General features: G+C 42.2%; 1 protein-coding gene across 2 annotated transcripts in view; it reads left to right on the top strand.

Annotated features, from left to right (window-relative positions):
• Positions 1 to 11,527: 11,527 nt before the first annotated feature.
• The window catches only part of flt4 (fms related receptor tyrosine kinase 4), a 73,724-nt gene continuing 59,687 nt past the window's right edge, over positions 11,528 to 25,564 (top strand). For both annotated transcript variants that reach the window (XM_086105739.1, XM_086105738.1), the window contains exon 1: positions 11,528 to 11,737. In XM_086105739.1, coding sequence (XP_085961865.1) covers positions 11,680 to 11,737 — 58 coding nt within the window. In that variant the 5' untranslated portion in view covers positions 11,528 to 11,679. The remainder of the gene's footprint in view (positions 11,738 to 25,564) is intronic.

Genomic DNA, 25,564 nt, shown 5'->3' with positions numbered 1-25,564 from the left:
GAATTTCTCCATTGCGAGACTAATAAAGGTTTTCGTAATCGTAAAACAGTGATGGCATCACCTTCCTCCAGTGTGCGAAATGTCCTTGCCCGCTTCTGGGAAGTTGAAGCAAGCCCAAATAAGACCAGGAGGCGTGGCATAGGAATAGGTAGACAGCAAGGTTATTATAACAAATACTCGTGAAATAACTAGGAACTAAACTTGAACAAATATTTTCGTTACCAAAACAATTGTAACTGTGTTCAATGGCCATGCTTTGACCAACCTACGCAAGCCCCGAATATGTAGCTGCACAACAAAAGCGAGTGCTCGGCTGGCATGCAGCCCTGAACAAGAACACACAGCTGAGCTATTCACCCGACAATAACTGAGTTTTCCTCCATGTTTTATCTTCATAGCTGATGACCTTACCTGCTCACTTTTTTCACCAAAGGGCCAGGAGGCAAATCATTGCCCTCCTTCAGCCCCCCTCATCCCCGGCCCAGCAGTCACCTCTGCTACTCACCAGTTGCCCTTCCTGAATAATGAGGTCGCAATCAATATAAAGCTACTCCTTCTTTTATCAATCAAAGCCTCTTATCACTGCTATGCTACAGTTCATAGATAAGAAGAATGTATTTGAAAGAAGTCTGAGGGCATTAAGAATATGCTGCTGCGATGCCGTTCACACAGATGATTCAAATTTTCGAACTGTTATGACATTGTGGGTCATTTGTTTTGTATACGTGCTGTCCTGCAGGAATGTCCTCCTCTCCTTAGTGTGTGTGTGTGTGTGTGTGTGTGTTTGATTGCGTGAATGAGGAGCAGCTGTCACCGTTAAACCTTGCCCGATTGCCAATACGCAAGTGGTCAAGGAATGGGTCGCCTGATATTTTAAACAGCTGCGCTCTCTATCTTCTCTCCGGCCTTTCTACCACCAGAGAATGTCGGTTAGTTCTTAATTTGTGTATGGTCACTGTAACGGAGTGTTTCCCAACTGATTGTTTTGTACTTTGTGGAGACTGTTGGCGTATCTCGAAAGCTGTAGGACAGCCATCGTTAACACCTGTAAGTATCGAGAAAGTCAAGTAAGTCAAGCAGAGCAGTTACAGTTGGGGGAACCATTTTGGTGTTCCCCCCCCCCCCCCCCCCCGCTGTTTAGATTTATTGAAAGTGGGTTAGAATTGTTGTCTTTTATTCAACCCTTATTTTGTTTAAGCAAGGTAGGGGTTGTTTAGATTGTTTTGTTAATGTTGACTTTATCCCCCCCCCCCCCAACAGTAAAACTGCTCCATTAGGACTCAGGTCACTGGTCTTGCTGGCCTTTTCTGGGAGTGGGAAGACTGCGGGAGCACTCGTGCATGTTTCGTCCAAGGTTCCCCTCCACTGAGACAAAACACTAACACAGCAAAATTGTTCATTTTTGTGAAGCTTTTGCGTTAACTCAGGAGCAAACCAACAAAATGTAATTCAATATTTTTTAGCCTTGTGCTCCGCAGAGGGAATAATTCCATCCTTGAGTCATTCCTCTGCAAGTGCACTCAAGTGACACTTTGTAGTTGTTTAAGCGGCGATGCATCTCTTTTCCTGATTCGTCCAGTATGCATCTCAGGATTGATTTGTCATTTTGTGTGTATTGTTTTAGTGATATATTTGTGCTTCATTCATTGTGAGCACCTTTTGGTCATGCAAATTCATTAGGTACTGTATTGATGAAATACTGATGTGTATGTTGTGAAATTATTCATACCAGATTTGATTTGACTACTCTCTCTATATGAAATAGAATATTTTTTTACTTCCCAAAAGATGTCTTCCTGGTAAAGAATGAAACGCCTGGAGTGGTGATTTAGTTGCTGCAGCTGCGAGACTAACTCCAACTAATCAATTAGGCACCATCAAAGCTTAAATCCATGAATGGGAAGTAAAATGAGTTGTAGAGCCGTTGGGCACCTGGATGGGAACTTTGGGATACACGGGCTCATCTCCTGACATTCAAACTACAAGCGTAAGTGCGCTCTTTGTCGTTATCTGCACAAACACACCGGAGCGCTCGCGTCCTGTTTCCTCCCGCCATGTGAAAGGTCAAACAAACAGAGTGACAGCGGGGATGGCTCTGGGCCGCTTCACGAGGTCGCGGCCACGCAGCAGCAGGATGTCGCTGACTTCTCTGCTATGTTGACATGCACCGGGGTGAGACCTGAGCTTTTATTTTGGATGCAATGATTTGTGCAGATTCCAAAAAGCCAGCGTCTGTGACATTATCGGGGTGTGTTAGTGCCCATGAAATGGCTCACTTGTCCATCTGTGAAGGCACCATTAATGCTGAAAAGGTGAATGCAGGTTTTGGAGCAACATGCTGCCATCCAAGTAATGCCTTTCTCTGAGATAGCTCTTGTTTCAGCAAAACAATGCCAAGCCACATTCAACACGGTTACCACAGTCCAGTCCAGTCTCCCACTTACGAAGCACAAAACAATACATCGGAAGCCCCAAACTTTTTGCGCTCCTAACGATTTACGTCCAGCGAGAATGGGGATACAGCATGCCATTTCTCCATTTGAGTCCCCTCTCAAATTGTTTGTCCTGCTTGATAAACAGATGATGACTATAGCTCAGATTGTTTTCCTTCAGCTCACTTGGACAAGTCTAAGCTTGTCATTTAAAAACCCATGAGTTGGGGCACTTGTGATTCAAGGTACCACCATATTTAGCCAAATACTTCTGCCGCACACGTCTGAGATTTTGCATTCAAATCTTCACATTCTCCAGCTTCCTCGCACATTCTAAAAACATGCATGGTTGGTTAACTGAAGACTGTAAATCTTCCAAAGGTTTTCAATGTGAGTTTAAATGCTTGTTTGGCAACCAGTCCAGGGTGTACCCCGCCTCTGGTCCGAAGTCAGTTCGAAAGCTCCAGTTCCACCCGTGACTCGAATGAGAATCAGTAGTACCAAAAATGAAAGGACGGGGAGTAAGACAAACGGCAACAGTCAAACCTACCAACTGCGCTTCCACATGCATCACTGAAATGTTAAATCATGAAATCTCCGCAGTCATCACTGCTGCAGTTTTTGTTGAAAAATAGGAGAAATACTGTTGACCTATTTTGTCGAGGTTCAGTGCCTTCGTCAAGGGTATCAGGATTGTTGGGAAAGCAAAGTCGTCCATTTCAACAACTACTGTTTGGCAGCATTCATGAAACGTGGATCATGAGCCTCGATTTCACCTTAAAAAAAACCCAAACAACCCAAAAAACATCACAAAAGAGACTCGAACCTTTCCAGAGAATGCCCATTGACGTGTGAGTTCACTTTCCAAAACCGCGCATGGTGGGTTAATTGATGGCTCCGATGTTTCCTCTCGGTGTCAAAGTGAGTGTGGATAGTTGTTTGTCAGTCTGTGCCTCACAACTGGCTGGCGATCAGTCCACGGTATACCTGGCCTCTCGCTCAAAGTTAGCTGAGATAGATTCGAGCTTACCCACTACTCCAAGACAATGCCCTGCTCAGAGACACTTCAACGGCAGTCAGCAAGCAGCAGACCAACATCTTTTTCAAATTGAATTTTGCCTGCAGCAGGGTTGAATGTGCGCCTAATACGCCTCTTGCTTCAAGGTTTTTTTTTGTTTGTTTGTTTGTTTTCGTATTTTAGCGTTAAGGCCAAGAAAGCCACCGTTGCATTCCTGGATAAATGGCACAGCATTTGACCAACAGCCATGCCAAATGGTCACCGCAAAAGTGTGCCGCAGGGTCTCGGATGTAAACGTCAACCACTCGAGTTGCGAGTCGTCTTGTCCCCAACGTTCCCTTCATGCGGAAATCAAAACGATATCTTCCATCTAAGAGGCTTCCCATGTTATTGTAATACAAGGTCTGACAATGGATGGCGTTTGAGGCCAGCACGTAAAAGGATATTCTGCAGGGCATGGATTTATACTGCCGAAGCTGCGTGGACAATTCTCCTGCCAAGCCCACCACAATGACTCATGCAGCAATTTGAAATCCACAAGTCCACAACAATCAGACATCAATCAATAGGTAAGTCTTCTGTCAAGAGCTGTTTGAAAGTTGTTGGACACTTTGTATTCTGCATTACTGTCACCGCAAGACAGGCATGGAACATGAGGCTAGTATAATTGATTTAGGAGCTTTTATCACAAGCTTTCGTTATTGCTATTAGGAGCTTCTTAGATGTCACTGTTGAATGTAGTCTGTTATCCTGTCCAAATTTGTACAGTATCTCTTAAGGACCCTGGAAGATGAATTCAGTGATTTGTTTGTCATGATTCTGTTTTGGTTTAGAGCAGGTTTACATTTGGTTTTGTTTCACAGTTTTGTGTCCTCATGGGCTTTTGTCTCCCTCATTTTGTTTTGGTTCCCACCTGTTTTTGTCATCCGGGTCCCTTGTGCCAACCAATCAGCTCCCGCAACCCATTGTGACTGTGTTTCTTGTTGTGTCGTCAGTCTGCATGTATTTAGTTCCCTGGGTTCTGTCAGTCTTTGTTGGATCATTGTTGCTGTCACGTTGTTTTGTGTTTTTGTCATGGTTTTTGTCTGTTTATTTGTTGCTTTGGTTTCTTGTGTTTTTCAGGACTATTTCTGTTTTAGTTTTTCCAGTCTACCTCTGCAAGTGTTTTTTTTTAAATTTTAATTATTCATGTTTGAGGTAGTGGTGGCCCGGTAGTCCAGTGGTTAGCACGTCGACTTCACAGTGCAGAGGTAACGGGTTCAATTCCAGCTCCGGCCTCCCTGTGTGGAGTTTGCATGTTCTCCCCGGGCCTGCGTGGGTTTTCTCCGGGTACTCCGGTTTCCTCCCACATTCCAAAAACATGCATGGCAGGCTGATTGAACACTCTAAATCAGGGGTGTCAAACTCAGGTCCTGGAGGGCCGCTGTGCTGCATGTTTTCCTGTTGCAAGACACCTGATTCAAATGAACAGGTTCAATGTCAGGCTTCCGCAGAGCTTGCTGATGATCTGATCATTTGAATCAGGTGTGTTGCAACAGGGAGACTTGGAAAACATGCAGGACAGCGGCCCTCCAGGATCTGGGTTTGACACCCCTGCTCTAAATTGACCCTAGGTGTGAGTGTGAGCGTGGATGGTTGTTCGTCTCTGTGTGCTCTACGATTGGCTGGCAACCGATTCAGGGTGTCCCCCGCCTCCTGCCTGAAGACGGCTGGGATAGGCTCCAGCACCACCCGCGACTCTAGTGAGGATAAAGAGGTTCTGAAAATGAATGAATGAGTGAATGTTTGAAGATAATTGCTGAAAACATGCAAAGACTGAGACGTACATTGTGTATTACTGATTTGTGGAGATACAGTATACCCTAAGACAGATTTTCAGTTTAACACTATACTGAGCGGGGTAAAAGTGGCACCCAGGAATGCACATTGGTGTCTGGCATGAGATTACCCTGCCCAACAGTAGAATCTGAGTACCATCGTTCTCATCAGCGGTGATCTAGCACAATCACAAAATGCAGTTCGCTAGGTAATAAGGATGCACCCTAAAATGACATCACTTCACTTTGGAAAGGCCAACATTACGGCCCTGTTAGAGTGCCTCATCGTCGGCCATAAGTGTGCAATTGTCACACAGGGGATAAGGGAAGCTTAAGGAGGGGAAAAGAAAACTCGACCACCACGGAGGCATTGTCAACTGTGGGTCCGGTTTTGAAGCCTCATTTTATATACTTGACGATTTTATTTGATTTGATCAAATTAATCAGAATCAGAATCATCTTTATTGGCCAAGTATGTAGAACACACAAGGAATTTGTCTCCGGTATAACACGCTGCATTAGTATCATCGTAAACAACAAATCATTGAACCATTTTAGAGTAACCACTAGCAGTATTTGTAGTACAAGAAGAGTGACTACGTCAGTGACTGTTTAAGGAGTTAATGGCTAGAGGGAAGAAGCTGTTTAAGTGTCTACTGGATTTGGTGCGCATGGATCTGTAGCGTCTGCCTGAGGGGAGTAGCTGGAAAAGGTGGTGGGCAGGGTGCGGGGGATCCAGGAGGATTTTCCGTGCCCTTGTCTTGATTCTTGCAGTGTGCAAGTCCTCAAGAGTGGGTAGGGCGGTGCCAACGATTTTTTCCGCCGTCCTAACTGTCCGTTGAAGTCGGATTTTGTCCTTTTTTGTGGCGGCCCCAAACCAAACCGTGATGGAAGAACACAGGATTGATTCGATGACTGCCGTGTAGAACTGTCGTAGCACCTCCTGTGGCAGGCCATGCTTCCTCAGCAGCCTCAGGAAGTACATCCTCTGCCGGGCCCTTTTCAGGATGGAGATGGTGTTGACTTCCCACTTCATGTCCTGGGAGACTGTGATTCCCAGGAACTTGAAGGTCTCGAAGACATATAGTATTTATTGTCATTTCACAGGGACCTTAACTCTCTAACTTCTCAGCCACTTTTTTGTGTCATTTATAACAAGCAGATAATCATTTATTTTCACTCAATGTTGGTAGAATCTTTTTATCATGCACCTTCAGAGCAGATGATGCTAGAGTTCTATATTGCCAGTATTTGAACACAGTCTTGCAAGACAGAAACGTGGCCAATGTCTGTCTTGAGTCAGAATTCTTCAGAGGAAGAAAAACATTTCTCTGTTTTCACCATGAATCATTCTTGTCTTGGTAAATTATGACTGAGATTGCCTCTTTGGCTGGATTTACATCTATATGAATCCACATGTCCATTCTGCTGTATCATTCACCCTAATCATGGTGCTTAAAGTCTAATATTAACTATCCTGAGGCACATGGCTTGTCCAATTCGACTACACCACTCAGATAACCCACTGTCAACCGCACACCACATAATTGTGAAATATAGGATTCTGCAGCAAAGAGCCAAATAGTTCCCTCCGGAAATATGTTAATATTTGACTGACCTGTGTGGAGCTCGACGAATGCATATTAATGCAGATGTTTCCCATTTATGCGAGGGATTTGGGCTAGCATGATTGCTCACATATCAATGTTGTGTTCCCTCCAAATGCTACCATAATGTAGATTAAAAGTGAAGATTTTTGCAAATCTGTTCATGAATAAACGGGACCATCAATCATCATGCCATTATAATGAATGACGTTTTAGTGGGTGCCCTCACGCTTGTTGAGTTTCGGATCCCATTTTGGCTTACCTTTTTTTTTTTTAGCTTTTTTATCGAAGTCTTATTTTTACAATCGGAGGTGTGAGGTGTATTGTAACTGCATCCAAACAGATAGTGCGACCGTGTTTAACCTTTCCAGAGCGCTTGGCTTCCTCAATTGTACAGCGTCTGACGCACTTAAGAGCAAAAGTGCTTTGAACAGGAGAATACGCACAAAGCCAGATTTCACGGAGAATGTCCACATTGCAGAGTTATTCCACCAATAATGCAGACTTGGCGCTGACTTAAGTCGATATGAGAATCTTCACAGCCAAAAAATGCAAAACCTCTCATGCACATGGCCATATATAGCCTGGTAAGAGCAGAAAGAACATTTCTTTGTCATGTGTGACTTTTGAAAGTGTTCAAGACAACCAAGACCCGCCTGGTGGAATAATGTGAAAGAGTAAAATAGAAGTCACAATCGAGAGCACTGTATTTTCGCGTTTGCCCGACTCAGAAAATGTCTGAGACGCCGTGGAAAGAAAAAGCATTGTAGAGGCTCTTGCAAAATTACACGTTGGTATTGCGTTTAAAACAGCTGAAATAGTGTGTTGGCACATCGAAAGTATATTATTAACAGTACCAGGTTGTGTTGAGCTCGGTGGAAGCAATAAAACGGAAGGTTGTTCTCTCAGTTGTCAGATGAGATTTGTTTGTTGCCACAATCTCAGCAAAGAAAAATGTTCTATATATAAAAGTGTGCTCGGAGGAGGATGGCATGATGCACGGTGCTGGACTGACCCACTGGCATGCATCACAGCGTAAGCCACTTGCCAGCATGAGCTACATCCTTCCTTTGCCTCTTGCTGTGGATCCCTAATGTGTTTCCTGGCCTGGAGATGAGCCGGATGGAGTGTTGGCACCTCAAGGACGGATCCTTGACTCTTTAAGTTGTCTCTGAGGACCCTGCTGCGTTATAAACCTTTGGAAATGACACAGCAGGGACCACCGCGGAGGCCCCGCGCAGCCGCTGCTGTTGTTTGTTCTCACTTTTTGCACGGACGGCTTGTCTAAATGCTGATGCGCGCAATGCAATATTCTATTGGACACTTGAGTGTTTTCCCAACTTTATGACATTATTGGTTTTATATTTGGGATGAGATTTGGTCATTCCCTGCCTAACGTTTTGTTAAACTATCAAGGTGATTTAGTGTGTTTATCTTGCTCTGAAGCTACGGAGCCTGCCGGGGGAGAGCTGGGGAACATTTTAATTACAACCATTCAATCTCAACATTGTGCTTTCAGGTCACAGAGGTGGCTCGCCATGAGGGACGGGGAGGAAGAACCACGCACAATGATCTCACGACTGCCTGTTACACGCTCCTGATATTAGTTTCTTTGTTCCCGTGGTTTAGTCTCCATCATTGACGATAACGGCGTCATAAAATTGAGAAAGACAATCAGGCGTATACTGGGATTCTGTTTGAAAGCCTGACTTGAGTCTGGAGTCATGCAGCTGTACTATTAGGCCAAAAGGATATGAAATTGGCGGACAAAAAAGAAGCGCATTCATTTTCTTCACTTGCCATGCTGGGAATTAAACATTGATCTTACCGGTGTTCCAGTCAGTGGCAGAAATTGCTTAAGAAATGACACACCTGAAAGGCTGGGCACAGTAGGTGTATTTATCTTCAGCCTCCCTTGTTATGTTATGTGTTTATACAATCACATTTAACGGGCTGAACTTCCCTTCAGGGGACACAAAGTAATGACACAGCAGGGAGTGACCACCTTGCGTTTTTTTTCTCTTCTATGTCGGAACTCATTTGCATTCTGGAGACGTTGCGAAGTGGGTGAAGGAGATCTATTTTGTTGGTCTGAGCAAGAAAAACAACCTCTTCAATTCATTTTTGTTGTCCGGAATTCAGATTCAAAATTTAAAAAAATGAATAGCAGATATGTTTCTGGATATTGCAAAGATTTAGTACCTTGTGGATTAATAACAGCTGACCTTAAAGTATGGGCGCACAGTGTGATTCATCTTGCATTTATTTGTGTCTTCTAAATGCCTGGGGTAACTCTGTATAAATGTCTGTTGACATTAGGAATGCTCAGCAATTATAAATTCCCCCAAAACACTTCTGGCGCAAGGGCAAGGACGTACGGTGTAGCTGCCTCTGCCAAGGACGGGATGTTTTCCTTGCAATCATTTCTTTGTTAGAAAGTTATACAAAAGCAGCTATATCTTCTTTTTTTTCTTTTCTTTTTTCGCTTGGAGGTGGACGATGTTAAAAAAAAATATACATTTTGCTGTTGGTTGCATAGCTGGATGAAGGTTTGTTCACACACAATATTTTGCCATTTCCATTCAATGCCTTCATGCACTTGTTTAACTCTGAGAAATGTTTCAAACGGAACTACTGTAAACCCAAGATGTCAAAACTTTTTGTCATAATGTCTTCAACTCCGTGTACTAATCTTGAATGGAGTTTTCAAGAGTGAAAATAGGATCATTTGGTACAGACCTGATCAGAGGTATTATTTGGCCCTTATTTGGGCCATATATTAACTTGTTTTTGCTGCTCTAAATCAGTTCTAGCGTTTTTGCAGATCTGTGAAATTACTCCATACCACACCGACATACATACCAACTGTTGTTCAAAATGTCACCCAAATGGATCCATTTTGCGAAATTGGACCAAATTCTTGAGCACATCTGGCCCATGTTTGGTCCAGTTATATTTTGTTACCCATATACCGAGTTGTGAGCCCATCTGGATTTCTTTTTGAAGATCTCCAACACATTAAGAAGTTGATGTACAACACTTTGACTCTTCGCTCCACTTGCTCTGGTGTTTTCCGTCTCAGTCATCGCATGCACAGGATGGAACGACTCCATCATTGTTCTCAATGATCTCTCAGCCGACACAATCCAATCGTCCGTGAGCTGTATTAGCTGGCAAGATGCTACTCTCGCGTCAACGTCACTTCCGGGCTGCGGCTGAAAATGATTGCATCCAGCATGATGCCGCCTCACGCTGCCGAATTATTCAATTTAATTTGTATGCCAGAAACGCAATATTAATCAGAGAACCGTTTTTTTTTATTAGTTGTGGCACAGAGTTATCAATGTATTCTTGCGTGAAAAAATTGGGGTTTAGTTCCCCCTTAACAGCAATTTTATTTCAGCAGTGGTTATATTTTTGAAGGACTTTTCAATTATTCTGTGTACATTTGTGTATGTGGCAGCACAGTACATCAAGGAATGACAACAAAACAATCTAATCCCAACCAAAAATCATCAGCGTAATAATTGGTGCTGATCCAAACACCGAACTGTCAATCTCTCCACAAACTTTGTAGTGCTTTCCTATTACACATAATCATCATCCATCCATTTTCTGATCCGCTTATCCTCACAAGGGTCGTGAGCAGTCGGTAGGGTAAAGCCAATCACAGGGCACACAGAGACGAACAACCATACACTCACACACAATTTAGAGAGTTGCTCAATTTAGGCCGACGTGCTCACCAGTCGGCCTCACGTAATCTTCAACCACAATTATATTCTATTGTCACTGGTGGGATGGATGTAATGGAATACATACCGTACACTTCAAACAAATGCAGATGACAACAGCATTTAAAAAAATAGTCTGTGAACAATGTGAGACCTTGAGCTGTTCAGGAGTGACATGGAAAGATGTCACCCAGGAAGCAAGATATTTGCCTCAATTGATTATGTGTTGCGTCTTGTGACAACCTAAAAACCACTGCGGCAAGAGTGATTCAATTCACTGTTGTTTACAGGTGTATTTATTTTCATTTGCAATCATGAGTTAGTTTGCATTTTTATTAGTCAATATAAAAACATGAACATGCCATGCAATCATGTTTTTATTGTTTGGCTGTGTGGCCTTCTCAGGACCTGTATTATGCAAATTGATAAAAGGGGCAACTTTTGAAGCGTGTGTGCGTGTGTGTGTGTGAGAGAGAGAGAGAGAGAGAGAGTGTCTTGTTTGTCCTGGTTTCAAAATAATATTGTAAATAATGGACTTTTATTATTATTATTATTATTATTTCACTTTCATTCAAATCTGTATTTTTTTTAACTTTTACTCAAATGGAAAAAAAAAAAAAAGACAACTTGTACTTTTACCACAGTTGAGTGACTAATACTTATACCGGTACGTAAATCCAGTACATTTTGAATGTCGCACGCTTTAGTGTGTCACCATTATTGTACGCGTACGAGTTTGTGTCACGAGGAAAGGAAATGGAACTCATTCACCTCCTATGCATCCTTTCCACAAACCAGCTCCCAACACCCCCCGCCTCCCCAACATTTACAAACGCACACACACTTACAACTTTTGGGATCGGCCCAGTGTCCAGAACACACGCATCGCACGCGTCGCCGGGCCGCGTTTCACCTGAGCCGACTCCTCCGTGGACTCACAATAGCATCAGCCCAAACAGCAGCTTTTTCTTTTTTTTCTCCCCCATTTTTTTTAAAATACTATTTACAAGCACGCTATTAAGTGGAAACACCGTCCAACCTGTTGCTCTTGTGGAGCGGAGTTATTAAGAGATGAAGACGTATTCGAAGTTTTTCTATCGCACGTGGATTGGAGTTGCTTACGCAGCAGGTGAGGAGATTTCGAGATCTAAATTTAGCTCGCTAAAAGTTGGACGTGTAGATAGGTAGATCGATAGATAGATGGACATGAAGGTTTTTTTTTTTTTTTTGGTCAAAATGTTCCATAGCTGTGGTGCAAACCTGTTCCCTCATCACAATGAATTATGCATCAAAACGCAGGATACAGTATTTTGCACAACTGTAACGGAAAGGACGCATGTATTGACACCGAACAATGGACTTTTTTTTTAATACCGTGAAATTATTGTTTTTTTTGTTGTTGTTCAAATTGGTCAATTTTATTTGACTTGGCACGAAGGTGCAGAGTTGCTCCATCCTTCTTGTTTCACTTGTTCTGCATTACCTGGTATCAGCACCTCAAGGCTTTAATTTGTTGTTCAAGTCCATTAATTACTTTTTGATATATTCAAAACTATCAATGTAATGGAAGACAAATAACGTTTTGGATTTCATTTAGATGTAGATCCATGGCAAATCTGTTGCTGATCCACGGATCACTCACTGTCAATGTGTAATACTGCTTTTTGATTAACAGTACAATGCACAAAGCACAGGTCTCAAATTCAAGGTTCATGCATCTATTTGCGGCCCTGCATGTCATTTTATTTGGTCGCTGACTGCCGTTCATAAGTAGTTATGCATCAACATAATAACTGTGTTGAATGAAGATTGATTTCTTTCTTTTTACTTTTTTTATCTACCTTATTTTCTGTCAAATTATTACTGTATATATGTTTTATGTTCAATAAACAAACAAACAAACAAACCAAAAATATATACGGTACTTATCAAATGCAAGCTTAATTATGTAATGCAAGGCCCATACAATTAGGGTTACCTCACGGAACATATTTGGTAAGACACAAGAAGTGTAACCGCCTCATGCTCTTGCCACACATGTAGTCCACCAACAAGCACAGTGCAGCTCAGCTTCTGGCTCTCCAATGTTATTGCTAGCACTATAATTTTTGCACAATGTCAAACTCGTTGCCTCATTTGAGACACCATCAGTGTACGGAAAATAGTCACCATAAAAAACTAGTACCGCACAAATGCCAGTTTCAGTGGTGCCACATCAACAGCCTCTGCTGTACTTTTCAGATCAAGCTAAAGCAATAACAAATACCGCTGATGTTTGGCTAGGTAGATAGATAGATAGATCACAGTCTGAATATAGTTCAATTGCCACTCCTATGGCCAAACAATTAGCAAGAGGAAATCGCTGGTTGTTCAAAAACTGAACTTGTGCAAAACCAAATATGCTATACTGTATGCTTTAAATCAAACTCTCCTGCAGTGTGCAATGCATCAATAAAACCAGTTCATTTAGCCCATTGTTTGCAAGAGTTTGTTAAATATGGTGGTCTATGCTATTGTTTCACATTGGTAATGTTGTTTCATGGACACCAAACACTGAGCATTCAAGGACCAAATTGTTTTTAAATGAATTATTTTTACATTTGAAAAGTTTCACTGCCTTCATAGAAATATATTCAGTTGAAAAATTTGGACAAATTACCAATTGTCCAAAGAAAATTACCTCTAAATGTCGAACAGACGGAAAGAATGACCACCACACTGTATCTGTTGTATTCAAGCAGCATGACGGACACCATAACTATTTAGCTGTTCTCTTGGCAAAATACGAAATGCCTGCAGCTGAACTTCATGCCTTTCAAATCCTGCCTACTCATGTGCAAGAATACACCCCCCCAAAAATAGTGCGTACAACTAGCATGAAAAAAAATGTATCGGTTTATTCTATGGCTCGATCTTTACCAATTAAACTTGACACCATGCTTGGCATGTAGACTATTCAGCCGTTGCTGGATAACAAAAGAGTTATTTGTTATGTTAACACCATATTTTAAAGTAAAACCAGTGAGTTCTATTTTTCAAATACCGTAGTTTAATCTGAAGCGTAAAGTGAAGAACGGTTGTAAATTGCCTGAGGTAATTGCCTGTGGATTCAAAATGTAACGACCATAACGGACAGCATTAAACTCAATTAAACGGTATTGTTTTGCATTTAGATTCTGCCAGTTAATTGGTAACAAATACATTTGAAACTGATACATTCTAAGCGAATAAAGCGGTCGTATTTACACGGTCGTGTTGTTATGTCACGTACAGTAAGTAGATGCAATGGCTATTTTTCATTGCTCAAAGGTTATACACAATCAACACTCCAAATCTCAGTTAGGTTCTTTATTTTATCTCTGCAGAATATCCAGTATGCAATATTGGAAACAGTTCAAACTGATGACTGATTTTAAAAGGAAACAAATATTGACTCACCCTGGGTCACCATCCATTGCCTGGGGGCAGACTGTGTTTCCTGTTTTCAAACCGATTATCTTGAGACCTTCTAAGTCTAGCTCAATGAAATTGAACAGTTCAGGTGTTGAACATCAAGGGCCCTCTTGTGGTAAAATGGCGCCCGTGCGCTTGGCATGTAAACGGGCGCGACTTCATTTTGGTGGCGAGACAAATCAAGTACAGCACGTTTGTGAATTGACTCGACCACGTTGCGTGTCGCTATGCATTGCGGGGGACCAAGGGCGTTTTCTACTATCCAACCCCCCCCCCCCCCCCCCCCCCCGCATCTGCAAATTTTGTTACAAAAAGTCGACTAGATTCTAGCCTTGATAAAAGCACATCTAAGTCGCAGGCGCAGGTGATGTATCGTGATATGGTGTATTAGACGGAGGTGCAGGCAGACAAAATTATCATGTATGGTGGCTCTCACCACATTTCATTCGGAAATAATTGAAGAAATCAATCCATTGAATTCATTATAACATGACAATTTTTCCATTATTTGAATAGCATCCCCGGACAAGAGGAGGGACATAACCAGTTCAAATGAATGAAATATAAAATATTGATCTGTTTCTATGCAGTGCACTGTGTCAAATTTTCAGGATATTAAAAAAAAAAAAGATTTGCCAAAATTATTGGCCTGCGAAATGATACCCTGTGTATTGACAGGAATAACTGGAATTACGTAAATAAGCAGTTAGTGTGTTTATTAGTTTTTTGTGTATGTGTTTTTTTTTAACACGTTGTTACCTTACTGTGCCGAATGGGACCCAAACCGTACCCTTACCAAGCCACGATTCCTACATCTTACATCATCTCGTGATTTTACATTTCAGCGTTTTCAGTGTTCTAAATGATCCCTCGAGGATGGCCATAACCACTTGTTTTCCCCATGATGAAAACTATTTTGACACAGCTTGTTCCAAGCTTAAAATGCCAGCTGAATGAGCAATCCTGCAGTGTCCAAGCATTTTGCGAGGCACCAGGGGGAGGCACGATGTTCTCTTGTGCATTGCCCTTTTTTGATGTCTGCCCAATTGCATTGAGCGAGTTTATACCAGAGGAGTGCACTTCTAGTGCATGGAAGTCGTGGTGTGAATACAGTGTCAGAGTGATGTAGATTGGATTGACGTGTGTAGGATGTACGGAGGGTCGGATCTGTCTGAGGATGTCACTTAGACTTGTCGTGTTCTGTGATTTGGCTGAGAAGTGTAGCTCAAAATCAATTTCAAAAAGCCCTGTCACTCACTGACTTTGTGATGTGTGAGTACAGCTGAGGTCATTTGCAGTCTCGCTCAGAGACTTCATGCGCACGTTGGAGTCGTTCATCAATCATTACAGCAGAGCAGCTGTGCCTGAAGTTAATTCATTTTAAGGACCACTTTCTTAAATCCCCACTCAACAATACATGAGTCATTTCACTAATTTGGGGCGTATGTGTCGACACAGCTCACGCCAAATGATGACATCTCTTAAAAAAGTGCGACCCCGCCCCCCTGCTTTGCATCACAATACAATGCATCTTTATTGATATAGCGCTTTCACAATTGCTCCAGTTGCAACAGAGTGCTTTCCAGAACATTTAACATAAAGCAACAATAATATAACAGAACATTCATTCATTCATTCATTCATTCATTCATTTCCCGAACCGCTTAATCCTCACTAGGGTCGCGGAGGGTGCTGGAGCCTATCCCAGCCGTCTTCGGGCAGTAGGCGGGGGACACCCTGAACCGGTTGCCAGCCAATCGCAGGGCACACAGAGACGAACAACCATCCACGCCCACACTCACACCTAGGGACAATTTAGAGCATCCAATCAGCCTGCCATGCATGTTTTTGGAATGTGGGAGGAAACCGGAGCACCCGGAGAAAACCCACGCAGCCCCGGGGAAAACATGCAAACTCCACACAGGGAGGCCGGAGCTGGAATCGAACCCGGTAGCCGAGGTGCTAACCACTGGACTACCGGGCCGCCCTTATAACAGAACACATAACATAAAATATCAGCAATAATACAATCGTAGCAACTATTCCAACGTATTTTTTGAAGCGGGTATAGATGACGGAGAGAATTACAGTTCATGGTAACCTTCAAATTCAAATGCCCCAAGGGTCTTACAATTGTGAGTCCTGCACAATATTTTGTTTCAAAAAAATATTGCGTAGAAGTGCTGTACAGAAGATTGAACATAAAACATAAACTGCAACAAATCGAATGAAAATTTGAAAAATTAAAGCAGCAGTTTGATTTCCATCTCGTTGCACAGCGTAAAAGTTGTGTGAAGTTGCCAATGAAAGAGAAGTCTCTGCTGGCCACAATGAGGGCATGAGGATGCTGAAATTGTAATCCCGTAATCACAGCATGCATGATGTCACTTGTGTTTGCTGTGGGCGGTTTGAATGTAAACAAACTTGTGCAGTTTTTATGAACAGCTGTCAGCTTGTCCATTGGCGAGCAATACTTTTATCGTTGGCTTGCTGGTCGTTTTGGCGGACCAAGGTTTATTTGCACTTTGTATTACACGCCCTCGGTGCACCCGACAATTTGGGAACAGAAAACAAAGTAATCATTAGTCCAGATGAAACCAGTTCTAAATTGTGGTGCAGGTTTAGGTTTTAAGGTTTTAAAGCGATTTGCGGTGGATTTGATCCAGACAGATTCTGCACTCGGCTGATATGTGTGGTGGATGTCATCGTATTTCAGTCATGACATGAATGAGCGTAGACCCTCTGAATCAATGTAGAAATCAATTAATTGTCAAGAAGGGGCATCTTTTTCATTCATTCATTCATCTTCCGTACCGCTTGATCCTCACTAGGGTTGCGGGGGGTGCTGGAGCCCATCCCAGCTGTCACCTGGGCAGTAGGCAGGGGACACCCTGAATCGGTTGCCAGGGCGCATCTTTTTCAACATCTCTCCAAGCAGTAGGTTAAGATGCCCTTCATCATTTAGTTTTATAAAAAGCAAAGTTGTAATCTCATGTGATGACCCTCCAGATTTACTTTGACATACATCTTGATATTCAAATTATTGTCAAAGAAAGCTGACATATTTCTTGAATGCCCCATCTTACCTCCCTCTCCCCTACTGTTGGGTCTCTTCAAATTTGAATAATCAAAGAACATGTTTCAATCATGAACAAAATCATTCCATCCTCGTCGTTGGCGAAAACACCACTGCACTTCAGTCTTGATGTGTTTATGAAACCTCGCCATCCATTTTCTATTGTGCCTGTTTATGGTGCTGGGTGAGCTGGACTTTATGCAAAAGGATAAACAGTCAACAGCCATGGCCTTGAAACACATTCCCCGAGCCCTCTTAACGCTCCCATGTTCTTTCTCCCATACACATGCATGACATGAAAGGAAAAAACAACGTTTGAATGTGGCACAAGTGTTTATGCAGTCACGGGCCTGGCTTCATTATTATCAGAGCGAGAGAGAGTGGGCCTGGAGGTTGGTCATCGGGGGCCAACAAGACCTTATATAACTGAGACATAGTGACACAGCGTTAAAACGCAAGTCGATTTTCAAATAAAGTAGTCCCTCGTTTTTTGCGGTTAATCGGTAAAAAAGTGTGAAAAGTGAAAAACCGCGATGTAGGCTATGCTTGCCACCAACCCACTCAACACTACGAATTTTCGTCTTTGCATGTGGATGTAATGTTTGCATACCGTTAAATGTGAACTGGGTTTTCACGGCTGTTCCACAGTATGTTAGCACCTTCTGTTGGTGAAGGTCTGAGACTACAGGCCGTTGGCAACACACCAGTTACGTGTCACCTACCTGATCATTGATGTTATTGCAGGCAAGAAACATCACAGGTACCAACATGTCTAAATATGTCAACAGCATTTTTACTTTACATATTACAGACAGAGATGACAACAGTACATAGGAGAGCTGTCAAACGATTAAAATATTTAATCTAATTAAAAATGCAACTGTCATGATTAACTCAAATTCACAAAAAGTTAATCGTGATTACTCACGCATTTTTTATCGTTTCTGAATTTCCTTTTATATGTTTTGTCCTATTTTTCCCCATTTTAATGCTCTCATCAAAAATGCAAATATTTACTGAAATAACAATTTCGATTTTCAATTTTACATGAACATTTTTCACTTGGAGCAGTTATTCACACATAATCTCTCACACAATATTATTGTCCATCACACAACAGCTGCTTTAACTCTTTTTATGGAATCAAAACAGAGCAATATAACATTATAAAGTGCACATCTAAGGTAAATTAGTACACAGCCTATAGTGGATTTAAGCCATGGTTGCATACTTCGTTTTTCTCAAGTTTGCTTTGAACACAGCAGTCAGGCTATGTTGATTCTCTTGGTCCTTCTTGCGCGCAAGTCTCTCTACGGTTTTGTGTAGACATCATTTCGGATGACTACACTTGGTTCGATGACAACGCTGGAGACGTTTTATTTTCGCTAGGTCGCTACCACTGCAGCGCACCGTCACTGTCAGACAAACACAGAGAAGCTTCACCCGCTCTATTTATATTGACACGGAACACTGTAACCTTCCACACAAAATAGTTCCAAACAAGTAACAATCGCGTCAGTGGCATACATCGTATACCTCCTGTATGATACAGGTAACTTTGGTCTTGTCAGTGGAGCAATCTGGCAACTTTTTAAAAGTAAACTTTCCATTCATAAACTCTTTAAGTATCCGTTTTCGGTGTCTCGCGCTGCCGTGGCTGGCAAAACGGACATGGGCGTGGACTTCTGCAGCGCGCTTGTTGTTTTGTTTCTGGTGTATTTATAGAGCAACGTAACATCCGCTTGTGACGTGTGCCGCGTTAATCTCGTTAAATTCATTTAAATTAATGCCAAGAAAAACGCGCTAAACTGACAGCTCTCGTACATATATTTACTTAAATATTGAATCATAAAACCTTAATTAACACTCATCAACATTTCCTTCTGAGAGAAGCGAAGAGGTTTGTGTTGGTGGCGTTGAAGGCGGCTCTAACTTGACCCGTTACAGCAATGTGTCCTTATTGGTAGTGGCAATGCCTAACATGTTCTCACACAGCTGGGACGCATTGCTTCAGAGGGCGCAAGGGGTTGGAGGGCAGTTTAACTAATCAAAAATCAATAAATTATCACTTCAAGAAAAAAAGCAATGGCGAACACAACACTAAGATACAATATGCGAGACAGTCAGCAGACTGGAAAAGATGTGCAGCCAATCAGCTCATGGGATAAATTCACTCGTGCTCTCATTGGTCGATGTCACACCGGGAGCCAATCACGCGCGTTGTTTGAGTAGGCATGTAGTAAGCCTCTCAGTCAAGTTAGCTTTTTGTTCGTTATGCGGGGAAACCTTTCTCGTCGCATCAACATGAAACGTGTCTTCCCGCAATATAGATGCCGATATGGCTGTATTTTTTTTCTAATATTGAAAAAAAAAGTGAAACACTGAACTCGCAAAACTTGAAGTGCATAGTGGCGAGAGATCACTGTATCTCTCTTTCGTGCCTCCCTGCCTTGCGTTTCGGAGATGGTACGGCTATTAAAAATGCAGCGGAATTTCTTGCCTCGTAAAAAGCACAACTTGGCCGGTGTAAAAGATGAAATTGCATTGAGTCTGGAGTTAATGACAGATCCGTCTCTGCTCGGCTTCCTCGTCTTTGTTGGAGTGTAATTAGCCATTGAAAGACATTCTGATTAAAGAAGCAACGCGCGTGAAGGAGCAAAGCTTTTCTCCTGAAACAGAGATCATTTTGACTGTGTCAATGTTGCTTTAAGATGTTTTAAGTACGCATATTGCACCTCCACTTGATGGGATCATACCCGAAATGTGACTCTCGGATGTAGGTGTCTGCAGTGGCCCACTTTTATGGTCGTCTCATTTGAGCCAACAACAACCAACGTTTCCTTCCGCCGATCTCACGATACAGCCTAAGGACTGCATGAGGGCATGTCCTTGAATATTTTCTTCTGTCAGCCAGAGAATAAAACATAGGAGAGAGGAATTCTGCTGCCCCACATGAGAAGCTTGCCGCAATCCAAATAAATGGAGACCAGTACTTCATTCATCACGAGTGCAGAGCAGCAAGGCCTCTATGGGCATATACATGTCTGCTCAGTCACTTTCATATCAGGTTAGAGCACCAAAAGCCCAAACGCGACTAAAGATGAGAGACAAGCTTTTCAACTGTAGGAATTCACATACAAGGCCAAAAATGTGTCAGTGTTGGTAGAAGATAGTTGATGGGAACCATCTGTGGCATTTTTTTTTCTTTCTGAGCTCTACTTGTTTTCTGCACATCAATCTATGCAAAGGCAGCGTTTCAAATGAAGCATTTCATTCGTAGTTTCATTCCACAACGGGCGTGCATAAATTGGCACCACCCTTGAACTAGCATTTTTGTCATACCCTCCTTTATGGATAAAATACCTTTCGCAACACATCATGCAGGGTGCCGTTTTACCTCATTCATTCAATCACGTATTCCTTTTCCCTACATCCATCCTTCCAGTCATCCATCCATTAATCATGTAGCCCTTTTCCTTATATCCACCCATGGTTGTTTTAATTTGTCTTCATCACTTTTGGAGGAAAAAAAATTCTCAGAAGAAATGATTAATTTTCATGTTGCTTTTCTGTTTGAAATGCATCTAATCTTTCCATCCAATTTGCCTCATGACTTAGATTTTATACTCCGTAACGATCCATTTCATTCTCACTCATTCACACAGAATGAACTTTTAATTAAAAGCAGGGCCGGCGCTAGCCATTTTGATGCCCTAAGCATAAATGCTTTGTGCTGCCCCCCCTCTCCCCCGCGCCCCCATGTGTTCCTTGAATACAGTGAAGCATTGATCCTCATAAATACAAGACAAAATATCCAGGGAGATTGTACAGTGAAATAAATATAGTTTTGAACCGTGGTACAAACATTTAAAGTTAATTATGTTGTTATGTAGGCCTGTATTTAAAATACAGAGAAACTCCTCTAGAACGAGACCTACATGGGCGAAAATACCCCCGAATGTGAAAAAATCTTCGTGCATTAACACCATTCCCATTCTACTGCCCCCCCCCCCCCATACGACGAAAAAAAACCCCTGTTGCGTTATACGAAATCATTTTCTCTGCTCCAGCCTCACGAAGACATTCACTACAACGAAGTCTAATCCAACAACGTCAAGTCTAATCCTCTACAAATTCGTTCGGAAATGGCAACAGCAACCACCACACTGGTTTACATAGTGAACGATGTTTATTTCGGTCACAGCTGCGAGTTTCCTGAACGCAACATACTCATAGCTGCTCTGCCATTGGCTTACCGAGCATCATCCTGGCCTCCGATTGGCCAACAGGGACCTCACTGTATATGTGTGTAGATACTGAAGCTAGATCCGTAGAAGATAGAGTGGAATGCATCCGAGTAAATTGCTTATGGCTCGACGGACATTCAAATAAACGAACGTTTCCTCGTATTACAAGTAAAGCATTTTCCTCGAAAATGCTTTATTGTTATCATGCTAAAAACCTTACGCTAACTGGAGCGCTAATGAGAGAGAAGCGCTCCAGTTAGTGTCAGGTGTTTAGCCTTCGAGAGCTAACTATGGCCATCGAGGACTACGAAGCGTCCCGTGGCTGGCTTAAAAGTTCATTGCATGATATCAGCTGAGCAACGCTGTCTTGGGTGGCGATCGAGGGGAGGTCGAGTTAGAGACAGTGAGATGGTGGAAAGAAAAGACACCGGGTCCAGGAAGTATTTGTTATTGTTAGATTCAGACGAGCATGGACGTTGCATTGCTAAAATGGCTACAAAACGGACCTTTGGATGTCAAGCAGCTAAGACAAGAAGAGCTCTGATGCTGGAAGAGAGGGTAAAAGTGATGTAATTATGGAAAGACGGGGCAAGCAAAATAAAAGACATTATCCAAGAAATTGATGTAAGTGAAAGTGAATGCTGATCGTAAATTTCGCAATGTTTTTCCCTTTTTTTCTTTCTACACTGACAATATGAAGTGTCAAATAAGTGTGTGCTCATACTTATGCACTACAGTGATCCCTCGCTACTTCGCGGTTCGTTTATCGTGAGTTCAGTGCATCGCGGATTTTTTCAAACATTAAAATTCATTTATTTATTTATTTATTTATTTTACATATACATGGAGTACAGTACTTTATATGTTGCTCTATGTGACTCGATGTTGTTTTGCAGCTTCTCGTGGACCGTTTGCGGACTTTAAAAAAAAAGATTTTATTTTATGTTAATTGGACGCTACTTCGCGGATTATCGTTTATCGCGGGTGATTTTGGTCCCCATTAACCGTGATAAATGAGGGATTACTGTATTGGAATAAAAATAGAGTGCACATACGTTTGTGTAATGCGTGTACACATGCGTTTGTTTGTGTGTGTGTGTGTGTGTGTGTGTGTGCTTACATCTGAGATCAAATTTGCTACAGTGAAACACCCCCTGTTGTGAAAATTTTCTTGCTGCAAACATGATTTTGTTGTCGAGGAGTTTCACTGTACAGGTACATGAAAATGTCAAAATTGTACCTTTGTGGACCAGGACTGATAAGGCCCTATATAAATATTCTGGACATAATGTGAAAATCGTGAATACGAAAGGGAGGAATCTCCACAGCCTGAAAATCGCTTTTTTTCCCCCCCAAAATTAGAGTTTCGCCAATTTTCGCCCTTGACCCATAAACCTCTGGAAAATGTCGGCGTAGTCATTGCATATGAAACAATTTTGTTTTGTAACATTCCATTTCATTTTCATAGTGTAATCAGTATGCAGGACACCACTTTTCCACAACAGCGTTGTATAACGAAATCGCCACCTAAGGTAGGCCAAGATGTCCATACAGGAGATTAAACTTTTTTTTTGGCGTAAATAGGCCTGCGTTATTTTTGTATGACATATATTTATTAATATACTTTACAAACCTTTATTTACTTATTTACGAGCTCAATTTGTTTTATTTTTTAAAATTTTATTATTTTTTTTTTTGCGGTGCCCCCCACCTCCCAACTATTGGTGTATGATCAGCGTACGCCGAGCGCCGTGCCTGAGTAAAGGTTTGCACAATTAGACACACGTGTCTGCATTGCTTGCCATTTTTATGAGTCCACAACTTCACAGACGTTGTGTCAATGTCAATTAGAAATCTTGAAAACAAACTCTACAACAGCCAGGGAATATATTCAAATCCAACCATCACATACCAAGGAATATTTTTCTGTCATCTTGAACTTCTATCGCTTGGCCATTCCACACACGTCCAAATGGAAACCGAATCCTAAACACGGGGACTGTTTTGTGAGCATTACAATGCTCCAAAGTACTATGTTGCTTAGCAACAAGCATCATTAGAAGACTCAGAATGAGAGCCACCTTTGCTATTGTGTTCCAATTGCTTCCCAGTTGCAGGCAGCAGGATGATTGTAATTTGGTGGCATACGCACACTTAACCTAACACACTTCTTGTCTCGTCATGTACAGATGCTTGGTATTCATAGATAAGGGGTCACTGGGAAAAATTGGTCAAATGACCCGCTTGCCTCCGTTTAGGCATTAAGCATGCTGTTGACCCAGCAGGCTTCACTTTGGCCTCTCTCCTTCACTTCAGCGCTACCCGCTTCAGTGATTTACCTCTCAGCAACGTAGACTTGTATATGTGAGCACGGTCTCAAGGAATTGGATAACTAGCGCACTTGAAAGTGCAACCTTTGGGGAGGTACTGCGGTTTGACAGTTTTGGGACCTTTGCAGCCATCACAGGAACGCTCATCTTTTGTACTTTCTGTACTCAAAGGGAAATTTTAACTGCCTCATCATTGAAATTTCATCACTCACACTAGATGTGTCCTCAGCAGGGGGACGGTGCTAAAAATGATGGCAGGCATAAATGGATCACAGCAGAGGAAGAGTGTTCCTGTGAGGCAGGTACAGGAAGAAAATAGGCCGGGATAGTGGATTTAAACATCGGAAGCTGAGCCAGATGGCTTGTCGCAGCATCCTTAATTTGGCACCCTTCCCCTGGCAGGATGTTGGAAAGACCAAACTGCCCCAAATGTGGAGAGGACAGGGACGTAGTGAATGTCATCCCCCTTCACACGCAAACAATGAAATCAAAGCCAGTCAGGCCGACTCCTGGCTGGCCTTGTGTCCACACGACGGAGGAAGCGGGCCCTTTCTTTTCGGGGAGTCAGAGGGAGTACATTATAGCCTGACACCGGTTGACTTCGTATTCAGAGTGCGGGTCTGCTCCGTGGCCTACATGGCCTCCCGTTCCTTGCCGGATGTGCAGAGTGCCCCAGTTTTGGCACTTGGCCACATTTCTCGTCACTGACATGAATGTGTAGCAGTCCTTGTCATTCTTGTAACGCTCAATGGAAAAGCTGTGAGCAAATCCATTCGGACAACTTGAATAGGGAACATGAGTGTCTAAGCCAATTTTGTCAATCCCGGAATGAGTTTTGGATTGTTCGTCAACCTGCTACCACATCAATATAAAAACAAACCCCTTAATGTCTCCCATGATGCATCCTTTATGCTTGTTTGTTTACGCAATCTTGCTGTTTTCCTGTTCCTGCCGTACAACTGCTCAGGGAGCAAACTACGGAGGAGCAAGGAAACAGGAGCGGGAACATCTCCTTCGCCGTCCATGAAAAAGGGAAGTGGGAGATGCACAAATATGATAAAGAAAACAGGAAATTTGCTCGGCATGAAAAACATAGCGCTACTTTTCACACAAGCTTTCATGTGCCTTCCTCCGTTCCCATGAAGAGAAGCACTTGCTTCATGTGCACCGTTGATGACGTCCGCCTTGCGTTCGTCTGCCCGTCAAATGGAGCTTTACATTTTTAACTGGCTTAGAGTGCCTTGTGGCAGCTTTTCTTTGCACATGCACATGTGGCTTATCTGTCACCCCCCCCCCCCCCCACCCACACACACACACACACACACACCCACACACATTGGTTTGAAGCTAGAGGTCAGTGCTCCTTGACGGAGAAAAAAATCACATGTACAGGGGAAAAAAAATAAGTTTTGACTTTTTAAATCATCTCGATCCAGATACATTTTTGAACTAGATGTATAGTCTACTTCAAATTTTTACCTGGATCCAGATGATTTCATTTCGTGAAACCACTTGCTGAAATAAAATTGTGTGAATTCCACACAAAAAATTATTCAGTGTATGAGCCAGGAAAGGAAGGCAGCTCAGCAATATAGACGATAAACGTAAATGCTATCAATAACTGAAAGGATTCATAAATACTTTTCTTGCACACATCCAACACAGATCCAAATGCAGTCTATTTTTGTGATTCTTACAAAATATTTACACTTTTATTTTATTTCTACACGTTTTATTGTTGTAATAAGTAACGATTTTGAAATTCTAACTTAAAAAAACAATTTGGAATCGAGTTTGGGGAATACACTCGATAAATATGAATCAAATATAACCAACCCTTTATGTTATGT

The sequence above is a fragment of the Hippocampus guttulatus genome, chromosome 2, assembly GCF_054856545.1.
Source record: "Hippocampus guttulatus isolate MCC_2025c chromosome 2, RoL_Hgut_1.0, whole genome shotgun sequence".
Taxonomy (NCBI): Eukaryota; Metazoa; Chordata; class Actinopteri; order Syngnathiformes; family Syngnathidae; genus Hippocampus; species Hippocampus guttulatus.
Note: the sequence above shows the minus strand (reverse complement) of the source record. Positions and strands in the feature narration are given on the sequence as shown.